At 48.0% G+C, this 18,673-nt stretch overlaps 1 protein-coding gene across 1 annotated transcript; it reads left to right on the top strand.

Moving 5' to 3' along the window:
• The first annotated feature begins 16,318 nt into the window (after positions 1–16,318).
• Positions 16,319–17,446, top strand: LOC147964361 (uncharacterized). The gene has a single exon (XM_087529941.1). The coding sequence runs from the start codon at positions 16,319–16,321 to the stop codon at positions 17,444–17,446; it is 1,128 nt and encodes a 375-aa protein (XP_087386067.1).
• The last annotated feature ends 1,227 nt before the right edge of the window (positions 17,447–18,673 follow it).

Consider the following 18,673-nt stretch of genomic DNA (forward strand, 5'->3'; position numbering starts at 1 on the left):
CGCCCGGATTACCATTAAATCCTGAACCGAAACTTCCTCCATCGTAAACCGGCCCGGACCCTGAGCCGCTGCCAGATCCGTGATCATACCGGAAATTATTAGAATTCTTGAACTCCTGCATAATAAAGCAATCCTTCCAAAGGTGGTTTGCTGGCTCCTCCTTCGTCCCATGTCTTGGACAGGGCTGGCTTAGCAGATAGTTCAGGCGGTTTGGGTTGGGGTTGGGTGCTCCACTATGATTTTTCGGCCTACCCTTGCGCCGTTGGCCATTGTCCTGTACGTTGGTATTAGCCACAAAATCCATGTTGCCATCCGCTTTACGCTTGCCTCCTCCGCCATTGCCTGCCCAGTGATGCTGCTGACCTTTGGAGCTGCTGTTCTTCTTCCCCTTCCCTGTCTTGTCATCATCAGATTCGGGATCCTTGGTACTATCAGAATCAGTATATTTTACCAAAGCGGCCATGAGGGTCCCCATGTCGGTGCAATGACGCTTCATCCGTCCCAATTTTAACTTCAGGGGCCCAAACCGGCAGTTGGCTTCTAGGGTTAATACTGCGGTGTCAGCGTTGATGCGGTCTAAGGAGTGCAACACTTGTGAAACCCGGCGCACCCAATGAGTCGTTGACTCTCCTTCCTCCTGGACGCATGCAGCTAAGTCCACTATCGACATAGGCTGTTTACAGGTATCCTTGAAATTGTTGATAAACCGGGCTCGTAATTGGGCCCATGAACTGATAGAATTAGCGGGCAAGCTTTTTAACCAAGTACGGGCCGTTCCTTCGAGCATCATGGTGAAGTATTTCGCACACGCCGTGTCATCCACATCAAGCATCTCCATGGCCATCTCATAGCTCTCTACCCATGTCTCTGGTGGTTGATCCGCCGTATAATTTGGTACCTTGCGTGGGCCTTTGAAATCCTTGGGCAAGCGCACGTTGCGTAAAGCGGGGACGAGGCAAGGCACCCCCAAAGAACTAGAAGTAACACCAGGTTCGATTGAAATGGTTGGACGAACCGGCGTGAGCTGCCGAGCCTGATGCTGTGCGGCTAACTCGGCCTCCCTACGCGCTCGGGCCCGGTTCACCACTTCCTGAGCATCATCAGCACCACCCGTCGGGTTGTTACCACGGGGTGCTCCACGTCGTTCATTACTCGACACTGTTGGTTCATCCATATGTCTGCTATAGCTCCGGCTTGGACGGGGGGTCGAGTGGATTCGGTCGCGGCTGTACGAGCACGCCTCCTGTTGGGCCAAAGCCGTCCTCAGAAGTTCCTTGACTCGTCGCGTCTCTACTGCTTGCGGCGAGTCACCTTCAACTGGAATGGCCTCCAGTCGTGCAGCAGCGGCAACAAGATTGTCCATTGGGTTGGAGTAGTGACCCGGAGGCGTTAAAGCATCCCGAGGTATAACGGTGTTTTGACGAGGCGGGTCCATTTGACGGGGCTGAACCGGTGCACCGGTCCCAGGGGCTTCTGCCCGGTTCCCCTCCAACGGATTACTGGCTCTTGGTCCTGGAGCGTTGAAAAGGTCTCTGGCCTCGAAAACCGGAGGTAAGCGGGACCAGTGCTTCCTCCTCATGACTTCATGCGACACACTCTGATCCAACATAAGCCTGTAGGCCTGTGCGTCTAAAGCGGCCCACTCTGCGGCCATCTTGGTGTCCTCAGCCGCCAGATCCGTTTTGGCCTGGATGATTTGTTCTTTCACCTTTGCAATCTCCACGTTGTGAGCGTCCTGATCTGGCGGATTAACTTCTGCCATAAGCACAGCCAATGCATCAAATAGTTCTGATAGAACCTGAGCCGGTGGGCGCACAGGGCCTCCCGCCCCGGCAACCGTTGCCGTTGCTGAACCGGAGATCGTTGCCGCAGCTGTCGAAGAGTGAAGCGCTGCTTGTGTTCCGGTCATGAATATTCCAACCCAGTTAGGCAGATCAGAGGGGTCCGGAATACTGTCGCCATCGGAACAGCTCTCAATCCGGCCATCTTGTAGCTGATAAAGAGATTCGGTTTCTCCGGTCGAAGATTCGTCACCGAAACGAACGGCAGTCGCCCCGCGAAGCTCCGATCCATCCTCGTAACTCCCTCCATGGATCATTCCCACGAAGGCACGCTTCATGGCCGGTTTAACCCGGGCGGATCACGTACGCTGAGCCGTCTCGACGAGGTCGGTGCAAATGTCCGGCTCAGGGCCCGGTTCGCCGATCTTGCCAATGAAAACGTGAATGCTACCAAAGGGGACCCAGTACCCGTACTCAATTGAGCCGGCCTCGGGGCCCCAGCCTGCGTCGTCGATGTAGAGTTTGCCGCGACGACTCTTAGTCATCCGGCCTATAGCGTAGCCCTCGAGTCCTTCAAAGCGGCCCTCCAAGAACCGGAAACCATCGTGCGATGGCCCCACGGTGGGCGCCAACTGTCGTGGTTTTTTCACGGCAGATGTCCTAGAGAAAGGACTTAGTCGTGGAGCCATCGCTACGGGTTAGCTTGAAGGGGTTAAAGCGGACACAAGGACGCAAGAGAGTTTATACTAGTTCGGCCCCTTCAAGGAAGGTAAAAGCCTACGTCTAGTTGTGATGGAATTGATGGGTGTTTCGATGACTAGGGAGCAAATAAGCTTCGCCTATGTCTCGTGTTGTTGTTTGTTGTTGTTGAACCGCCGCTGGGTCATCCCCTTATATACATGGGTGATGCCCGTCGGTTTACAGAGTCCCAACACCGGCTCATAGATGTGTCCGGTTTGGTCTCTACTTATTCCTTACTTACAATACAAGTTACATATTGACGCCGGTTTACGGCTATAGGCTCTCAGCCGATTATGGGTCTGGAGCCCTCATCTATCTTCATAGGCTTTAACATGCTTAACTACTGATGAAGTTAATCCGGCCCAGATAGGCCGGTTTACGCCCAGTAGTAATATCCCCAATAGTCGGGGAGCCCGGCGAAGAAGCCGGCGTGGCTGAGGAATCCAGCGAAGCCGGCGTGGCCGGCGAGGCTTGAAGGAAATATGCCCTAGAGGCAATAATAAAGTTATTATTTATTTCCTTATATCATGATAAATGTTTATTATTCATGCTAGAATTGTATTAACTGGAAATATAATACATGTGTGAATACATAGACAAACAGAGTGTCACTAGTATGCCTCTACTTGGCTAGCTCGTTGATCAAAGATGGTTAAGTTTCCTAACCATTGACATGGGTTGTCATTTGATTAACAGGGTCACATCATTAGGAGAATGATGTGATTGACTTGACCCATTCCATTAGCTTAGCACCCGATCGTTTAGTATGTTGCTAGCTATTGCTTTCTTCATAACTTATACATGTTCCTATGACTATGAGATTATGGAACCCCCGTTTACCGGAGGAACACTTTGTGTGCTACCAAACGTCACAACGTAACTGGGTGATTATAAAGGTGCTCTACAGGTGTCTCTGAAGGTACTTGTTGGGTTGGCATATTTCGAGATTAGGATTTGTCACTCCAATTGTCGGAGAGGTATCTCTGGGCCCTCTCGGTAATGCACATCACTTAAGCCTTGCAAGCATTGCAACTAATGAGTTAGTTGCGGGATGATGTATTACGAAACGAGTAAATATACTTGCCGGTAACGAGATTGAACTAGGTATTGAGATACAAACGATCGAATCTCGGGCAAGTAACATACCGATGACAAAGGGAACAACGTATGTTGTTATGCGGCCTGACCGATAAATATCTTCATAAAATATGTGGGAGCCAATATGAGCATCCAGGTTCCACTATTGATTATTGACCGGAGACTTGTCTCGGTCATGTCTACATAGTTCTCGAACCCGTAGGGTCCGCACGCTTAACGTTTCGATGACAGTTATATTATGAGTTTATATGTTTTGATGTACCGAAGGTTTTTCGGAGTCCCGGATGTGATCACGGACATGACGAGGAGTCTCAAAATGGTCGAGACATGAAGATTGATATATTGGAAGCCTATGTTTGGATATGGGAAGTGTTCCAGGTGAAATCGGAATTTTACCGGAGTACCGGGAGGTTACCGGAACCCCCCGGGAAGTTAATGGGCTATAGTGGGTCTTAGTGGAAGAGAGGAGAAGCGGCCAGGGCAAGGGCCGCGCACCCCTCCCCCCTAGTACGAATAGGACAAGGAGAGGGGGGCGGCGCCCCCCCCCCCCCCTTTCCTTCTTCTCCTCCACTCCCCCCTCCCAAGTCCTAATCCAACTAGGAAAAGGGAGGGAGTCCTACTCCCGGTAGGAGTAGGACTCCTCCTGGCGCGCCCTCTCTCTTGGCCGGCCGCACCCCCTTGCTCCTTTATATACGGGGGCAGAGGGGCACCCTAGAGACACAACAATTGATCAAGTTGATCTTTTAGCCGTGTGTGGTGCCCCCCTCCACCATAGTCCACCTCGATAATACTGTAGCGGTGCTTAGGCGAAGCCCTGCGTCAGTAGAACATCATCATCGTCACCACGCCGTCGTGCTGATGAAACTCTCCCTCAACACTCGGCTGGATCGGAGTTCGAGGGACGTCATCGGGCTGAACGTGTGCTGAACTCGGAGGTGTCGTGCGTTCGGTACTTGATCGGTCGGATCGTGAAGACGTACGACTACATCAACCGCGTTGTGCTAACGCTTCCGCTTTCGGTCTACGAGGGTACGTGGACAACACTCTCCCCTCTCGTTGCTATGCATCACCATGATCTTGCGTGTGCATAGGAATTTTTTTGAAATTACTATGTTCCCCAATAATGGCATCAGAGCCAGGTTTTATGCGTAGATGTCATATCCACGAGTAGAACACAAGTAAGTTGTGGGCGATATAAGTCATACTGCTTACCAGCATGTCATACTTTGGTTCGACGGTATTGTTTGATGAAGCGGCCCGGACCGACATTACGCGTACGCTTACGCGAGACTGGTTCTACCGACGTGCTTTGCACACAGGTGGCTGGCGGGTGTCAGTTTCTCCAACTTTAGTTGAACCGAGTGTGGCTATGCCCGGTCCTTAAGAAGGTTAAAACAGCACTAACTTGACAAACTATCGTTGTGGTTTTGATGCGTAGGTAAGAACGGTTCTTGCTCAGCCCGTAGCAGCCACATAAAACTTGCAACAACAAAGTAGAGGACGTCTAACTTGTTTTTGCAGGGCATGTTGTGATGTGATATGGTCAAGACGTGATGAGATATAAGTTATTGTATAAGATGATCATGTTTTGTTGAAGTTATCGGCAACTGGCAGAAGCCTTATAGTTGTCTCTTTATTGCATAAGATGCAAGCGCCAAATAATTGCTTTAATTTATCACTATGCGATAGCAATAGTTGCAAGAGCAATAGTTGGCGAGACGACCATGTGACGACACATTGATATAGATCAAGATGATGGAGATCATGGTGTCATGCCAGTGACGATGGAAATCATGACGATGCTTTGGAGATGGAGATCAAAGGCACAAGATGATGATGGCCATATCATGTCACATATTTTGATTGCATGTGATGTTTATCTTTTATACATCTTATTTTGCTTAGTTGGGCAGTAGCTTTATAAGATGATCTCTCACTAATTATCAAGGTACAGGTGTCCCTGAGTATGCACCATTGCGAAAGTTCTTCGTGCTGAGACACCACGTGATGATCGGGTGTGATAGGCTCTACGTTCAAATACAACGGGTGCAAAACAGTTGCACACGCGGAATACTCAGGTTTAACTTGACGAGCCTAGCATATAACATATATGGCCTTGGAACACTGAGACCGAAAGGTCGAGCGTGAATCATATAGTAGATATGATCAACATAGTGATGTTCACCATTGAAACTACTCCATATCACGTGATGATCGGACATGGTTTAGTTGATATGGATCACGTGATCACTTAGAGTATTAGAGGGATGTCTATCTAAGTGGGAGTTCTTAAGTAATATGATTAATTGAACTTAAATTTATCATGAACTTAGTCCTGGTAGTATTAGCATATCTATGTTGTAGATCAATAGCTCGCGTTTAGCTCCCCTGTTTTATTTTTGATATGTTCCTAGAGAAAACTAAGTTGAAACATGTTAGTAGCAATGATGCGGATTGGATCCGTGATCTGAGGTTTATCCTCATTGCTGCACAGAAGAATTATGTCCTTGATGCACCGCTAGGTGACAAACCTATTGCAGGAGCAGATGCATATGTTATGAACGTTTGGCTAGATCAATATGATGACTACTTGATAGTTTAGTGCACCATGCTTAAACGGCTTAGAATCGGGACTTCAAAGACATTTTGAATGTCATGGACCATATGAGATGTTCCAGGAGTTGAAGTTAATATTTCAAGCAAATACCCGAGTTGAGAGATATGAAGTCTCCAACAAGTTCTATAGCTAAAAGATGGAGGAGAATAGCTCAAGCAGTGAGCATGTGCTCAGATTGTCTGGGTACTACAATCGCTTGAATCAAGTGGGAGTTAATCTTCCAGATAAAATAGTGATTGACAGAATTCTCTAGTCATAATCACCAAGTTAGTAGAACTTCATGATGAACTATAGTATGCAAGGGATGACGAAAACGATTCCCGAGCTTTTCATTATGATGGAATCGATGAAGGTAGAAATCAAGAAAGAGCATCAAGTGTTGATGATTAAGAAGACCACTAGTTTCAAGAAAAGGGCAAAGGGAAAGAAAGGGAACTTCAAGAAGAACAGCAAGCAAGTTGCTACTCAAGTGAAGAAGCCCAAGTCTGGACCTAAGCATGAGACTAAGTGCTTCTACTACAAAGGGACTGGTCACTGGAAGCGGAACTGCCCCAACTATTTTGCGGATAAGAAGGATGGCGAAGTGAACAAATGCTATATTTGATATACATGTTATTGATGTGTACTTTACTAGTGTTTATAGCAACCCCTCGGTATTTGATACTGGTTCAGTTTCTAAGAGTAGTAACTCGAAACGGGAGTTGCAGAATGAACAGAGACTAGTTAAGGGTGAAGTGATGATGTGTTGGAAGTGGTTCCAAGATTGATATGATCATCATCGTACACTCCCTACACTTTTGGGATTAGTGTTGAACCTAAATAAGTGTTATTTGGTGTTTGCGTTGAGCATGAATATGATTTGATCATGTTTATTGCAATACGGTTATTCATTTAAGTTAGAGAATAATTGTTATTTTGTTTACATGAATAAGACCTTCTATGGTTATGCACCCAATGAAAATGGTTTGTTGAATCTCGATCGTAGTGATACACATATTCATAATATTGAAGCCAAAAGATGCAAACTTAATAATGATAGTGCAACTTATTTGTGGCACTGCCGTTTAGGTCATATCGGTGTAAAGCGCATGAAGAAACTCCATACTGATGGACTTTTGGAACCACTTGATTATGAATCACTTGGTACTTGCGAACCGTGCCTCATGGGCAAGATGACTAAAACACCGTTCTCTGGAACTATGGAGAGAGCAACAGATTTGTTGGAAATCATACATACAGATGTATGTGGTCCGATGAATGTTGAGGCTCGTGGCGGATATCGTTATTTTCTCACCTTCACAGACGATTTAAGCAGATATGGGTATATCTACTTAATGAAACATAAGTCTGAAACGCGTGAAAAGTTCAAAGAATTTCAGAGTTAAGTTGAAAATCATCGTAACAAGAAAATAAAGTTTCTACGATCTGATCATGGAGGAGAATATTTGAGTTACGAGTTTGGCCTTCAATTAAAACAATGTGGAATAGTTTCACAAACTCATGCCACCTGGAACACCACAGCGTAATGGTGTGTCCGAACATCGTAACCGTACTTTATTAGATATGGTGCGATCTATGATGTCTCTTACCGATTTACCACTATCATTTTGGGGTTATGCATTAGAGACAGCTACATTCACGTTAAATAGGGCACCATCTAAATCCGTTGAGACGACACCGTATGAACTATGGTTTGGTAAGAAACCTAAGCTGTCGTTTCTTAAAGTTTGAGGTTGCAATGCTTATGTGAAAAAGTTTTAACCTGATAAGCTCAAACCCAAACCGGAGAAGTGCGTCTTCATAGGATACCCAAAAGAAAATGTTGGGTACACCTTCTATCACAGATCCGAAGGCAAGATATTCATTGCTGAGAATAGATCCTTTCTAGAGAAGGAGTTTCTCTCGAAAGAAGTGAGTGGGAGGAAAGTAGAACTTGATGAGGTAACTGTACCTGCTCCCTTATTGGAAAGTAGTTCATCACAGAAATCTGTTCCTATGACTACTACACCAATTAGTGAGGAAGCTAATGATGATGATCATGTAACTTCAGATCAAGTTACTACCGAACCTCGTAGGTAAACCAGAGTGAGATCCGCACCAGAGTGGTACGGTAATCCTGTTCTGGAGGTCATGTTACTTGACCATGACGAACCTACGAACTATGAGGAAGCGATGATGAGCCCAGATTCCGCGAAATGGCTTAAGGCCATGAAATCTGAGATGAGATCCATGTATGAGAACAAAGTGCGGACTTTGATTGACTTGCCCAATGATCGGTGAGCCATTGAGATTAAATGGATCTTCAAGAGGAAGACGGGCGCTAATAGTAGTGTTACTATCTACAAAGCTAGAATTGTCGCAAAAGGTTTTTGACAAGTTCAAGGTATTGACTACGATGAGAGTTTCTCACTCGTATCTATGCTTAAGTCTGTCCGAATCATGTTAGCAATTGCCGCATTTTATGAAATCTGGCAAATGGATAAACAAAACTGCATTCCTTAATGGATTTATTAAAGAAGAGTTGTATATGATGCAACCAGAATGTTTTGTCAATCCTAAAGGTGCTAACAAAATATGCAAGCTCCAGTGATCCATCTATGGACTGGTGCAAGCATCTCAAAGTTGGAATATACGCTTTGATAAGTTGATCAAAGCATATAGTTTTGTGCAGACTTGCGGTGAAGCCTGTATTTACAAGAAAGTGAGTGGGAGCACTACAACATTTCTGATAAGTATATGTGAATGACATATTGTTGATCGGAGATAATGTAGAATTATTATGCAAAGCATAAAGGAGTGTTTGAAAGGAGTTTTTCAAAGAAAGACCTCGGTGAAGCTGCTTACATATTGAGCATCAAGATCTATAGAGATAGATCAAGACGCTTGATAAGTTTTTCAATGAGTACATACCTTGACAAGATTTTGAAGTAGTTCAAAATGGAACAGTCAAAGAAAGAGTTCTTGCCTGTGTTACAAGGTGTGAAACTGAGTAAGACTCAAAGCCCGACCACGGCAGAAGATAGAAAGAGAATGAAAGTCATTCCCTATGCCTTGGCCATAGGTTCTATAAAATATGCCATGCTGTGTACCAGATCTATTGTATACCCTACACTGTTTTTGGCAAGGGAGTACAATAGTGATCTAGGAGTAGATCACTAGACAGCGGTCAAAATTATCCTTAGTGGAATAAGGATATGTTTCTCGATTATGGAGGTGACAAAAAGGTTCGTCGTAAAGGGTTACGTCGATGCAAATTTTGACACTGATCCAGATGACTCTAAATCCCAATCTGGATACATATTGAAAGTGGGAGCAATTAGCTAGAGTAGCTCCGTGCAGAGCATTGTTGACATAGAAATTTGCAAAATACTTACGGATCTGAATGTGGCAGACCCATTGACTAAACTTCTCTCACAAGCAAAACATGATCACACCTTAGTACTCTTTGGGTGTTAATCACATAGCGATGTGAACTAGATTATTGACTCTAGTAAACCCTTTGGGTGTTGGTCACATGTCGATGCGAACTATGGGTGTTAATCACATGGTGATGTGAACTATTGGTATTAAATCACATGGCGATGTGAACTAGATTATTGACTCTAGTGCAAGTGGGAGACTGAAGGAAATATGCCCTAGAGGCAATAATAAAGTTATTATTTATTTCCTTATATCATGATAAATGTTTATTATTCATGCTAGAATTGTATTAACTGGAAACATAATACATGTGTGAATACATACACAAACAGAGTGTCACTAGTATGCCTCTACTTGACTAGCTCGTTGATCAAAGATGGTTAAGTTTCCTAACCATTGACATGGGTTGTCATTTGATTAACAGGGTCACATCATTAGGAGAATGATGTGATTGACTTGACTCATTCCGTTAGCTTAGCACCCGATCGTTTAGTATGTTGCTAGCTATTGCTTTCTTCATAACTTATACATGTTCCTATGACTATGAGATTATGCAACTCCCGTTTACCGGAGGAACACTTTGGGTGCTACCAAACGTCACGACGTAACTGGGTGATTATAAAGGTGCTCTACAGGTGTCTCCGAAGGTACCTGTTGGGTTGGCGTATTTCGAGATTAGGATTTGTCACTCCGATTGTCGGAGAGGTATCTCTGGGCCCTCTCGGTAATGCACATCACTTAAGCCTTGAAAGCATTGCAACTAATGAGTTAGTTGCGGGATGATGTATTTCGAAACGAGTAAATATACTTGTCGGTAACGAGATTGAACTAGGTATCGAGATACAGACGATCGAATCTCGGGCAAGTAACATACCAATGACAAAGGGAACAACGTATGTTGTTATGCGGTCTGACCGATAAATATCTTTGTAGAATATGTGGGAGCCAATATGAGCATCCAGGTTCCGCTATTGGTTATTGACCGGAGACGTGTCTCGGTCATGTCTACATAGTTCTCGAACCCGTAGGGTCCGCACGCTTAACGTTTCGATGATAGTTATATTATGAGTTTATATGTTTTGATGTACCGAAGGTTGTTCGGAGTCCCGGATGTGATCACGTACATGACGAGGAGTCTCGAAATGGTCGAGACATGAAGACTAATATATTGGAAGCCTATGTTTGGATATCGGAAGTGTTCCGGGTGAAATCGGGATTTTACCGGAGTACCGGGAGGTTACCGGAACCCCCCGAGAAGTTAATGGGCCATATTGGGCCTTAGTGGAAGAGAGGAGATGCGACCAGGGCAAGGGTCGCGCGCCCCTCCTCCCTAGTCCAAATAGGACAAGGAGAGGGGGGCGGCGCCCCCCTTTCCTTCTTCTCCTCCACTCCCCCCTCCCAAGTCCTAATCCAACTAGGAAAAGGGAGGGAGTCCTACTCCCGGTAGGAGTAGGACTCCTCCTGGCGCACCCTCTCTCCTGGCCGGCCGCACCCCCCTTGCTCCTTTATATACGGGGGCAGAGGGGCACCCTAGAGACACAACAATTGATCAAGTTGATCTTTTAGCCGTGTGCGGTGCCCCCCTCCACCATAGTCCACCTCGATAATACTGTAGCGGTGCTTAGGTGAAGCCCTACGTCGGCAGAACATCATCATCGTCACCACGCCATCGTGCTGACAAAACTCTCCCTCAACACTTGGCTGGATCGGAGTTCGAGGGACGTCATCGGGTTGAACGTGTGCTGAACTCGGAGGTGACGTGCGTTCGGTACTTGATCGGTCGGATCGTGAAGATGTACGACTACATCAACCGCATTGTGCTAACGCTTTCGCTTTTGGTCTACGAGGGTACGTGGACAACACTCTCCCCTCTCGTTGCTATGCATCACCATGATCTTGCGTGTGCATAGGAATTTTTTTGAAATTACTACGTTCCCCAATAAGGCTAGCGAAGAGGCCGACGTGCCCAGCGCGCCAGGCAAGGGAGCTGGCGAGGCTGGTGGTGTAGGGCCCAGTGCAGCGCGGCGGTGAGAGGAGCCAGGCAAGGCGGGATCATCTCCTGCAGGTGGTGCCATCAACTGTTCCTGTGCAAAAGGAAAACAATGCTCGTCGAAGTAAACATGCCTAGAGGTGATGACACGATGAGACATCAGATCATAACATCGGTAGCCTTTAGTGTTAGCCGGGTAACCAAGAAAGACACAAGGCAAGGAGCGAGGAGCAAGTTTATGAGGAGTGGTGGCGGCTATACTAGGGAAACAGAGGCATCCGAAGATGAGGAGACCATCGTAAGAGGGAGGTGAACCGAAGAGAAGTTGATGAGGTGTATAATTCCAACGGACACGACAAGGACGAAGGTTAACAAGAAGTGCGGCGGTGGCAAGGGCATCCGGCCAAAACTGGGGTGGCATGTAAGCATGGAACAGAAGAGTGCGGACACAATCGTTAAGAGTACGAAGGACTCGTTCTGCCCGCCATTTTGTTGGGAGGTGTATGGACATGTTAACCGGAAGATAGTGCCATGGTTGGAGAGAAGTGTACGGATGGTGAGATTATTGAATTCCTTCCCGCTGTTGGTTTGAATAGCAAGTATGGGACGACCAAATTGTGTAGACATGTAGGAATAAAAAGCTAGGAGAGTGGCTGGAACGTCGGATTTCCTACGAAGCGGAAAAGTCCACACAAAGTGAGAATAGTCATCGAGAATAACAAGATAGTATAGAAAACCAGAATTACTTGTGATAGGTGACGTCCATACATCGCTATGAATTAATTCAAAAGGATAAGATGCAACTGTCGAAGAGGAACTAAACGGGAGTCTAACACGTTTGCCCATGCGGCATTCTTGACAAGAATGAGCATCCGCTTTATTACATGAAAAAGAGAAATCCTTGACTATTTGATGAAGTGCGATGGAGCTAGGATGGCCGAGACGGGCGTGCCAAAGATCAACGCCGGCGGAGAGAGCGAGAGGTCCAGCATGCGAAGATGATGAGAGCTGGACGGGGTACATGTCATCGGGACTGTCACATTGGTGAAGAACCATCCGGGTATGGGCGTCCTTAACAGAAAAAACAGCTTCGTCAAATTCGACAGTTACAGAGTTATCACGAGAAAGATTACGAACAGAGACTAAATTCTGAATAAGTTGAGGGGACACAAGCACATTATTAAGAGACAATGGCCTAGACTGAGAAGGAAAGGGAGTAGAGCCAACATGAGTAATGGGGAGTCTAGCACCGTTACCGACGATGATACGGGAAGAAGTATGAACGGGAGACGCGGAGGAGAGGTTACCCGGGTAGGCTGCCATATGAGATGATGCACCGGTGTCCATGAACCGGTCACCGTCGCCGGTGTAGGAACCGGGCTGAGGCGTGTACTGGAGCGCTGTGAGCAGAGTCGGGTCGTAAGAGACCGGCGGGACCGGCAGTGGGTAGCCAGTGAACCCCGTCACCCCCCACTAGGGTTCGGCGCGCCATAGCCGAATGGTGGAGGGTAGGGGGCGGTGGTGTAGCAGCGCCGGGCCGAGGGGCCGCGTAGAAGGCATGGTGCGTCGCCGGCCGAGGCCCGAGAAGACCCGGGAGTGGAGCACGGGGAACTGGCATCGTGTAAGCATGCACAACCCCGGTCCAGGGATTGTGGCCAGTACCCCAGGGCGGCGAAGGAAGCTGTTGCTGCTGCCCACCATTGCGCTGTTGGCCGCCGTCGTTGTTGTTGCGGTTGCCACGACCATGGCGGCCACCACGGCCATGGCGATCGCCCTGGTTGGGCTGCTGTGGTGGAGGCGGCAGGCCAGGCACTGGAGGCCGAGGCGGGAAGGCACCATACCCGCCCGCACCGGCCGGTGCTGGAGGCAGCGGCGGACGAGGCTGCTGCGGGTGCGGGGCGCCGTGGCCCCCGGCGGGAGGAGCTGAAGAAGACCCGCCGTGGGAGAAACCAGCGGTGAAGGCGGTGTGGACCGCGCGAGCCCGCAGATTCTTCAGACGACGCTCCTCGAGGCGAAGGTAAGCCACCGTCCGTTCATAAGTAGGGTTAGCCATAAGAGTAAGATTGGACGCGGCATTACCAAGATCTTCGATGAGGCCGACTGTGAGGGTGGAGAGGAGGAGCTCGTCCCCAACCTTGAAGCCGACGTCATTGAGCTCGTCGGAGAGGGTCTTGAGGCGCATGCAGTAGGCATCAATGGAGGAGTCGTTTTGGTGGCAACCAAAAAACTCCTGCTGCAAGAAGACGATCTGTTGGAGCTTGTTGTCGGCGAAGAGGCCGATGATCTTCGTCCACACCGTTTAGGCATCGTCCCCATCGCGAACAACGGTGTGGAAGATGTCCTTGGACACGGTGAGAAAAAGGCACCAGATGATGGTGGTGTCAACCGCCATCCAATCCTCATCGCGACGCATGGAGAGGAAGTCGGTGGTGCCGTCGATGTGATCGCGCAGATTGTACTCGTGGAAGAGGAGGTTAAAGTAGGTTTTCCAAGCATAGAAATTGGCCTCCATGTGAGAAAGCTTGATCGGGACGCGATCGAAGATCGGAACGTCACGGATGTACGCCGAGTCGAGGAGAGAACGGGCCTTGGAGGAGGAGGCAAACGGGTTACTGGGGTGGGAGCGGGTGGAGTGAGACATGGCAGCGGCAGCGGTGGTTGGGCTGGGCGCGGGTGAGGTTTAGGGTTTGGAGGGGAGCGGCGCGGTTGGGAGAAGAGCAGCAGCGCGACGGGGTTTCTGCGAGGGAGGCGATGCGCGGCTAAGAGGAGGGAGCGGCGCAGCAGGAGGGTAAGCGTGAGGTGCGGCGCGCGGGGACCAGGGCGGCGGCGCTAAAGAGAGGGCGCGGCGGCAGCGTAGATCGGCGGCACGCGGAGGAAGGAAGGTGTGGCGGCAGGCTAGGGTTGCGGCGCGCGAGGAGGGACCGTGTTAGGCCGATACCATGTACTCGCTCCGTTCTAAAATACTTGACTTTCATTTGTTCAAAAATGAATGTACCTATATACTAAAACATGTCTAAATACATCTATATTTTGATAAATGAAAGGCATGTATTGTGGAACGGAGGGAGTAGAGGATTGATGCAACTCACGATATATTCATCGGATGCATATGCACGTGTGTATATATATATACATATATATATATAGGTACAAAAGGAGTTTAGACCTCAACTATACAAGAAAGGAGATAGACTTCTTGTACAAGAAACACACATGCAATATACATCTCGACAAGGCCCAACTCGAGCCACACTGATCTGGCTCGCTTACATCCGAACAAGGCGTCTCGTATTCCCCTCATGCTAGGGTTTCTGTTCCTCTCGGAGGCGACTTGTCGCCGCCGTTGAGATCTACCTTCCCTGCCCCTCCATTGATCCTTCCCGGAGTCTGCTCGTGATCAGGGGATCCCAAGGGGACTTCTCTGAGGCCGGGCGGGACGGGTGGGAGGAGCGGAGTTGGGGCGGCTCCAACAACACCCGATAACTTCTCCATAGGGTAAGGGCTTCGAGATGGCTTCACGCGAGACTCCCGGTGCTGCTACGGCGGGGTCGCAGGAGATCGACGACGTGGAGGCAATGATGAAGGAACTAGGTCTTCGTGAGGAGGACCTGGATGACGTGGTTTTTGATGAGGATTTTGCACCACCAGAGGCTGCTCGATGGATTGCCCTAGCTAGGGTCCATTGCACCAAAACCTATAGCCAATATTGGTTCTTCGGGAATATGAGGGCAGCGTGGGATTTGGCCCAAGACGTGAAGTTCAAACCGCTGGAGGATAACCTATACACGATCCAATTCTCGTGTCTAGGGGATTGGGAGAGAGTCACCCAGGAAGGACCTTGGCACTTCGGGGGTGATGCGGTCATCCTTAAACCCTACGGCGGTTTAGCAAAGCCATTGACTGTCCCACTGGATTCCATTGAAATCTGGATACAAGTTCATGATATTCCGCCTCTTTATGCCCATCTGGTGCCATCTCTAGCGGCGAAGGTGGGTGAAGTTCTCTATGTCGAGCCCCAATCGCCAAACTTTACAGGCAATTTCCATCGAGTGTGGGTACGGATCAATGTCACGAAACCCCTGAAAAATGCAGTGTCAATGATAAGATATGGAAAACGGCAGATATACAGAGTTAAATATGAAAAGCTCCCGGATTGGTGTGCTGTTTGCGGCATGTTGGGGCATCTCTTCAAGGAGCACGGTTCGGGAATCCACCCACCATCAGCTTTAATTTTCAAGAACCTTCGAGCTTCATGGGTGATGCGCACTGACCAAGGTCCCGAGGGTGGCCGGGGTCGACGAGGAGGACGCAGAGGTGGGCGTAATGGCGGTCGTGGAAGGGAAGAGCATTTTGATGACCAGGGTGAGGATAACAGCAAAGCAGTCGAGGAGGAAGATGCTGGCATGGGTGAAGCCGGGCTTAACAGGAAGAGGGTAGCATCTAATGTGGACGAGGTGGCCGGGTCTGGTGTAGCCAAAACCATCCTGATGTTGGAGAACGGGACGAGCACATCAAACCCAGGGGATCCTTTGAGCCCTTCTTCGAAACAAGAGCCGAAGAGAAACAAGCACACACCTAAGGCTAGTGACAGGATCAGTGGGAAGAACAACACCAACAACACACCTTTTGATGCACGTTTGGCGGGCTCCCTAGAGGGTCGCGTCTAGCGCAATGAGTCTCCTCTGCTGGAACTGTCGCGGGGCTGGCAAGCCCGCGACAGTGAAAGAGCTTCGTGATATGACGAGGCAATATGCCCCTTCTATTCTTTGTATCTTAGAAACACAGATAGAAGGCTCACGTGTTGAGAATTTATCTAGTACTTTAGGTTTCAATAAAAGTTTTGCTGTTAGTAGCTCTGGTAGAAGTGGTGGTTTGGGAATTTTTTGGAATGATTCAATAAAAGTGGAAGTTTCTGGTTACTCAGAGTATCACATTGACGTGATTATTGATGATTTGTTTGGAACAAAATCTAGAGTGACCTTCGTTTATGGGGAAGCTCAGGTAAACGAGAGATATAAAACATGGGATATGCTAAGAGGCATTGCTGGGACAAGCACTCTACCTTGGGCTGTAATTGGAGATTTTAATGAGGTGATACATGGCTATGAACATGATGGGGTGGGCAACAGAAGTCAAGCTCAGATGGACGCATTTCGAGACGCACTCGATACATGTGGTCTGATGGATATTGGTTATACAGGGAACAAGTGGACCTTCGAGAGAAAAGTGACGGGGGGCACCTTCACCCGAGTTCGTCTTGACAGGTGTGTTGCCACCGCAGAATGGTTGTTGTCCTACCCAGAGGCCATTCTTGAGCACAAAAGCACTGTTTCGTCCGATCACTCGGCACTTCTGCTTAGGGTCGACGTGCATGCATGCAGGGCGGGGCCCAGGAGTTTTAAATATGAATTGATGTGGGAAAGGGACCCCAGCCTGTTTGAATGTGTTCGGAACAGATGGACAGCGACGGCTGCGGACTCGGTGCATGCACTAAAGGACAAGCTGGGAGGATTGGCTGCCGGTCTATCCACCTGGGATCGGGAGACCTTTGGAAGTGTGCGCCAGGAGATAAAAAATCTAAAGGGGCAGCTGGATATGCTCCGATCACAGCCGACAAGGGCGGCTCCTTCACATGTGGAAGTGAAGATAACTGATCGATTAGTTGAACTGTACCACCACGAAGAGATTTTGTGGAGACAAAGGGCAAGGCTGGATTGGCTAGTTCATGGAGACAAAAACACGTATTTTTCCATCTTCGAGCTAGTCGGAGGCGAAGAAAGAACCAAATCAAAGCCTTGACACGTCCTGACGGGAGCCTCACTGAGGATAAGGCAGAATTGGAAAATATGACCACAGAGTTTTACAAAACACTTTATACTTTGGAGGGGGTCAATAACATGGAAGAGGTCCTCCAGCATGTGCCAGTCAAAGTCACGCCAGCCATGAACAATATGTTGAATGCACCATATCAGGAGGAAGAGGTGAAAAGAGGCCTTTTTCAGATGTTTCCGACTAAGGCTCCGGGTCCCGATGGCTTCCCCGCCCATTTTTTCCAGCGACATTGGGATATTTGTGGGGAGGAAGTGACGAAGGCGGTGTTGAAAATCATTAATGGGACGGAGTCAGCAGCATGCATTAACGAGACAGTATTGGTACTCATACCAAAGGTAAAAAACCCGACCCTGCTATCACAACTTCGACCCATCAGTTTATGTAACGTCCTATATAAGATTGCGTCGAAAGTGATTTCTAACCGTCTGAAACAAGTGCTTCTAGAAATAATTTCTGAGGAACAATCAGCCTTTGTCCCAGGAAGGCTCATAACTGATAATATCATCACAGCATATGAATGTCTTCATTTTATGAAGAAGAACAGGGCAAAGAAGAACCAGCACATTGCTCTCAAATTGGACATGATGAATGCCTATGATAGAGTTGAATGGGCATATTTGAGGGCGATCATGATAAAGCTGGGTTTTTCAGAAGGGTGGGTAAACATCATCATGGATATGGTAAGCTCGGTCAAATTTTCTGTCCTGATGAATGGGAGAAAGTTGGAGCAGTTTTCGCCTTCACGAGGTATTAGGCAAGGGGACCCTATATCCCCATACTTGTTCTTGATTGTAGCAGAGGGCCTTTCGTGCCTATTGAAATCAAAGAGTGAGTCATCAAACCTTCATGGTATAAATGTGGCACCTACGGCGCCGCCAGTAAACCATTTACTTTCCGCAGATGACAGCCTGCTGTTTTTTAAGGCCAACAGTATGGGAGCTACAGAGGTCCACCACACCTTGGATGTGTACTGCCAAGCTTCGGGTCAGCGCATAAATTATGATAAATCGTCAATCTTTTTCAGCAAAGGAGTTCCTGATAGTGTGCGCCAGCAAATCAAAGATATATTGCATGTACCCAAGGAAACTTTGAATGAAAAGTATCTAGGGATGCCGAGTGACATTGGTACCTCTAAGAATGGAGCGTTTAAGTACTTGAAAGATAGACTCTGGAACAAGGTCCAAGGATGGATAG

This window comes from Triticum urartu, chromosome 6A (genome assembly GCF_056163025.1).
Source record: "Triticum urartu cultivar PI428250 chromosome 6A, HENAU_Tu73, whole genome shotgun sequence".
In the NCBI taxonomy this organism is placed as follows: domain Eukaryota; kingdom Viridiplantae; phylum Streptophyta; class Magnoliopsida; order Poales; family Poaceae; genus Triticum; species Triticum urartu.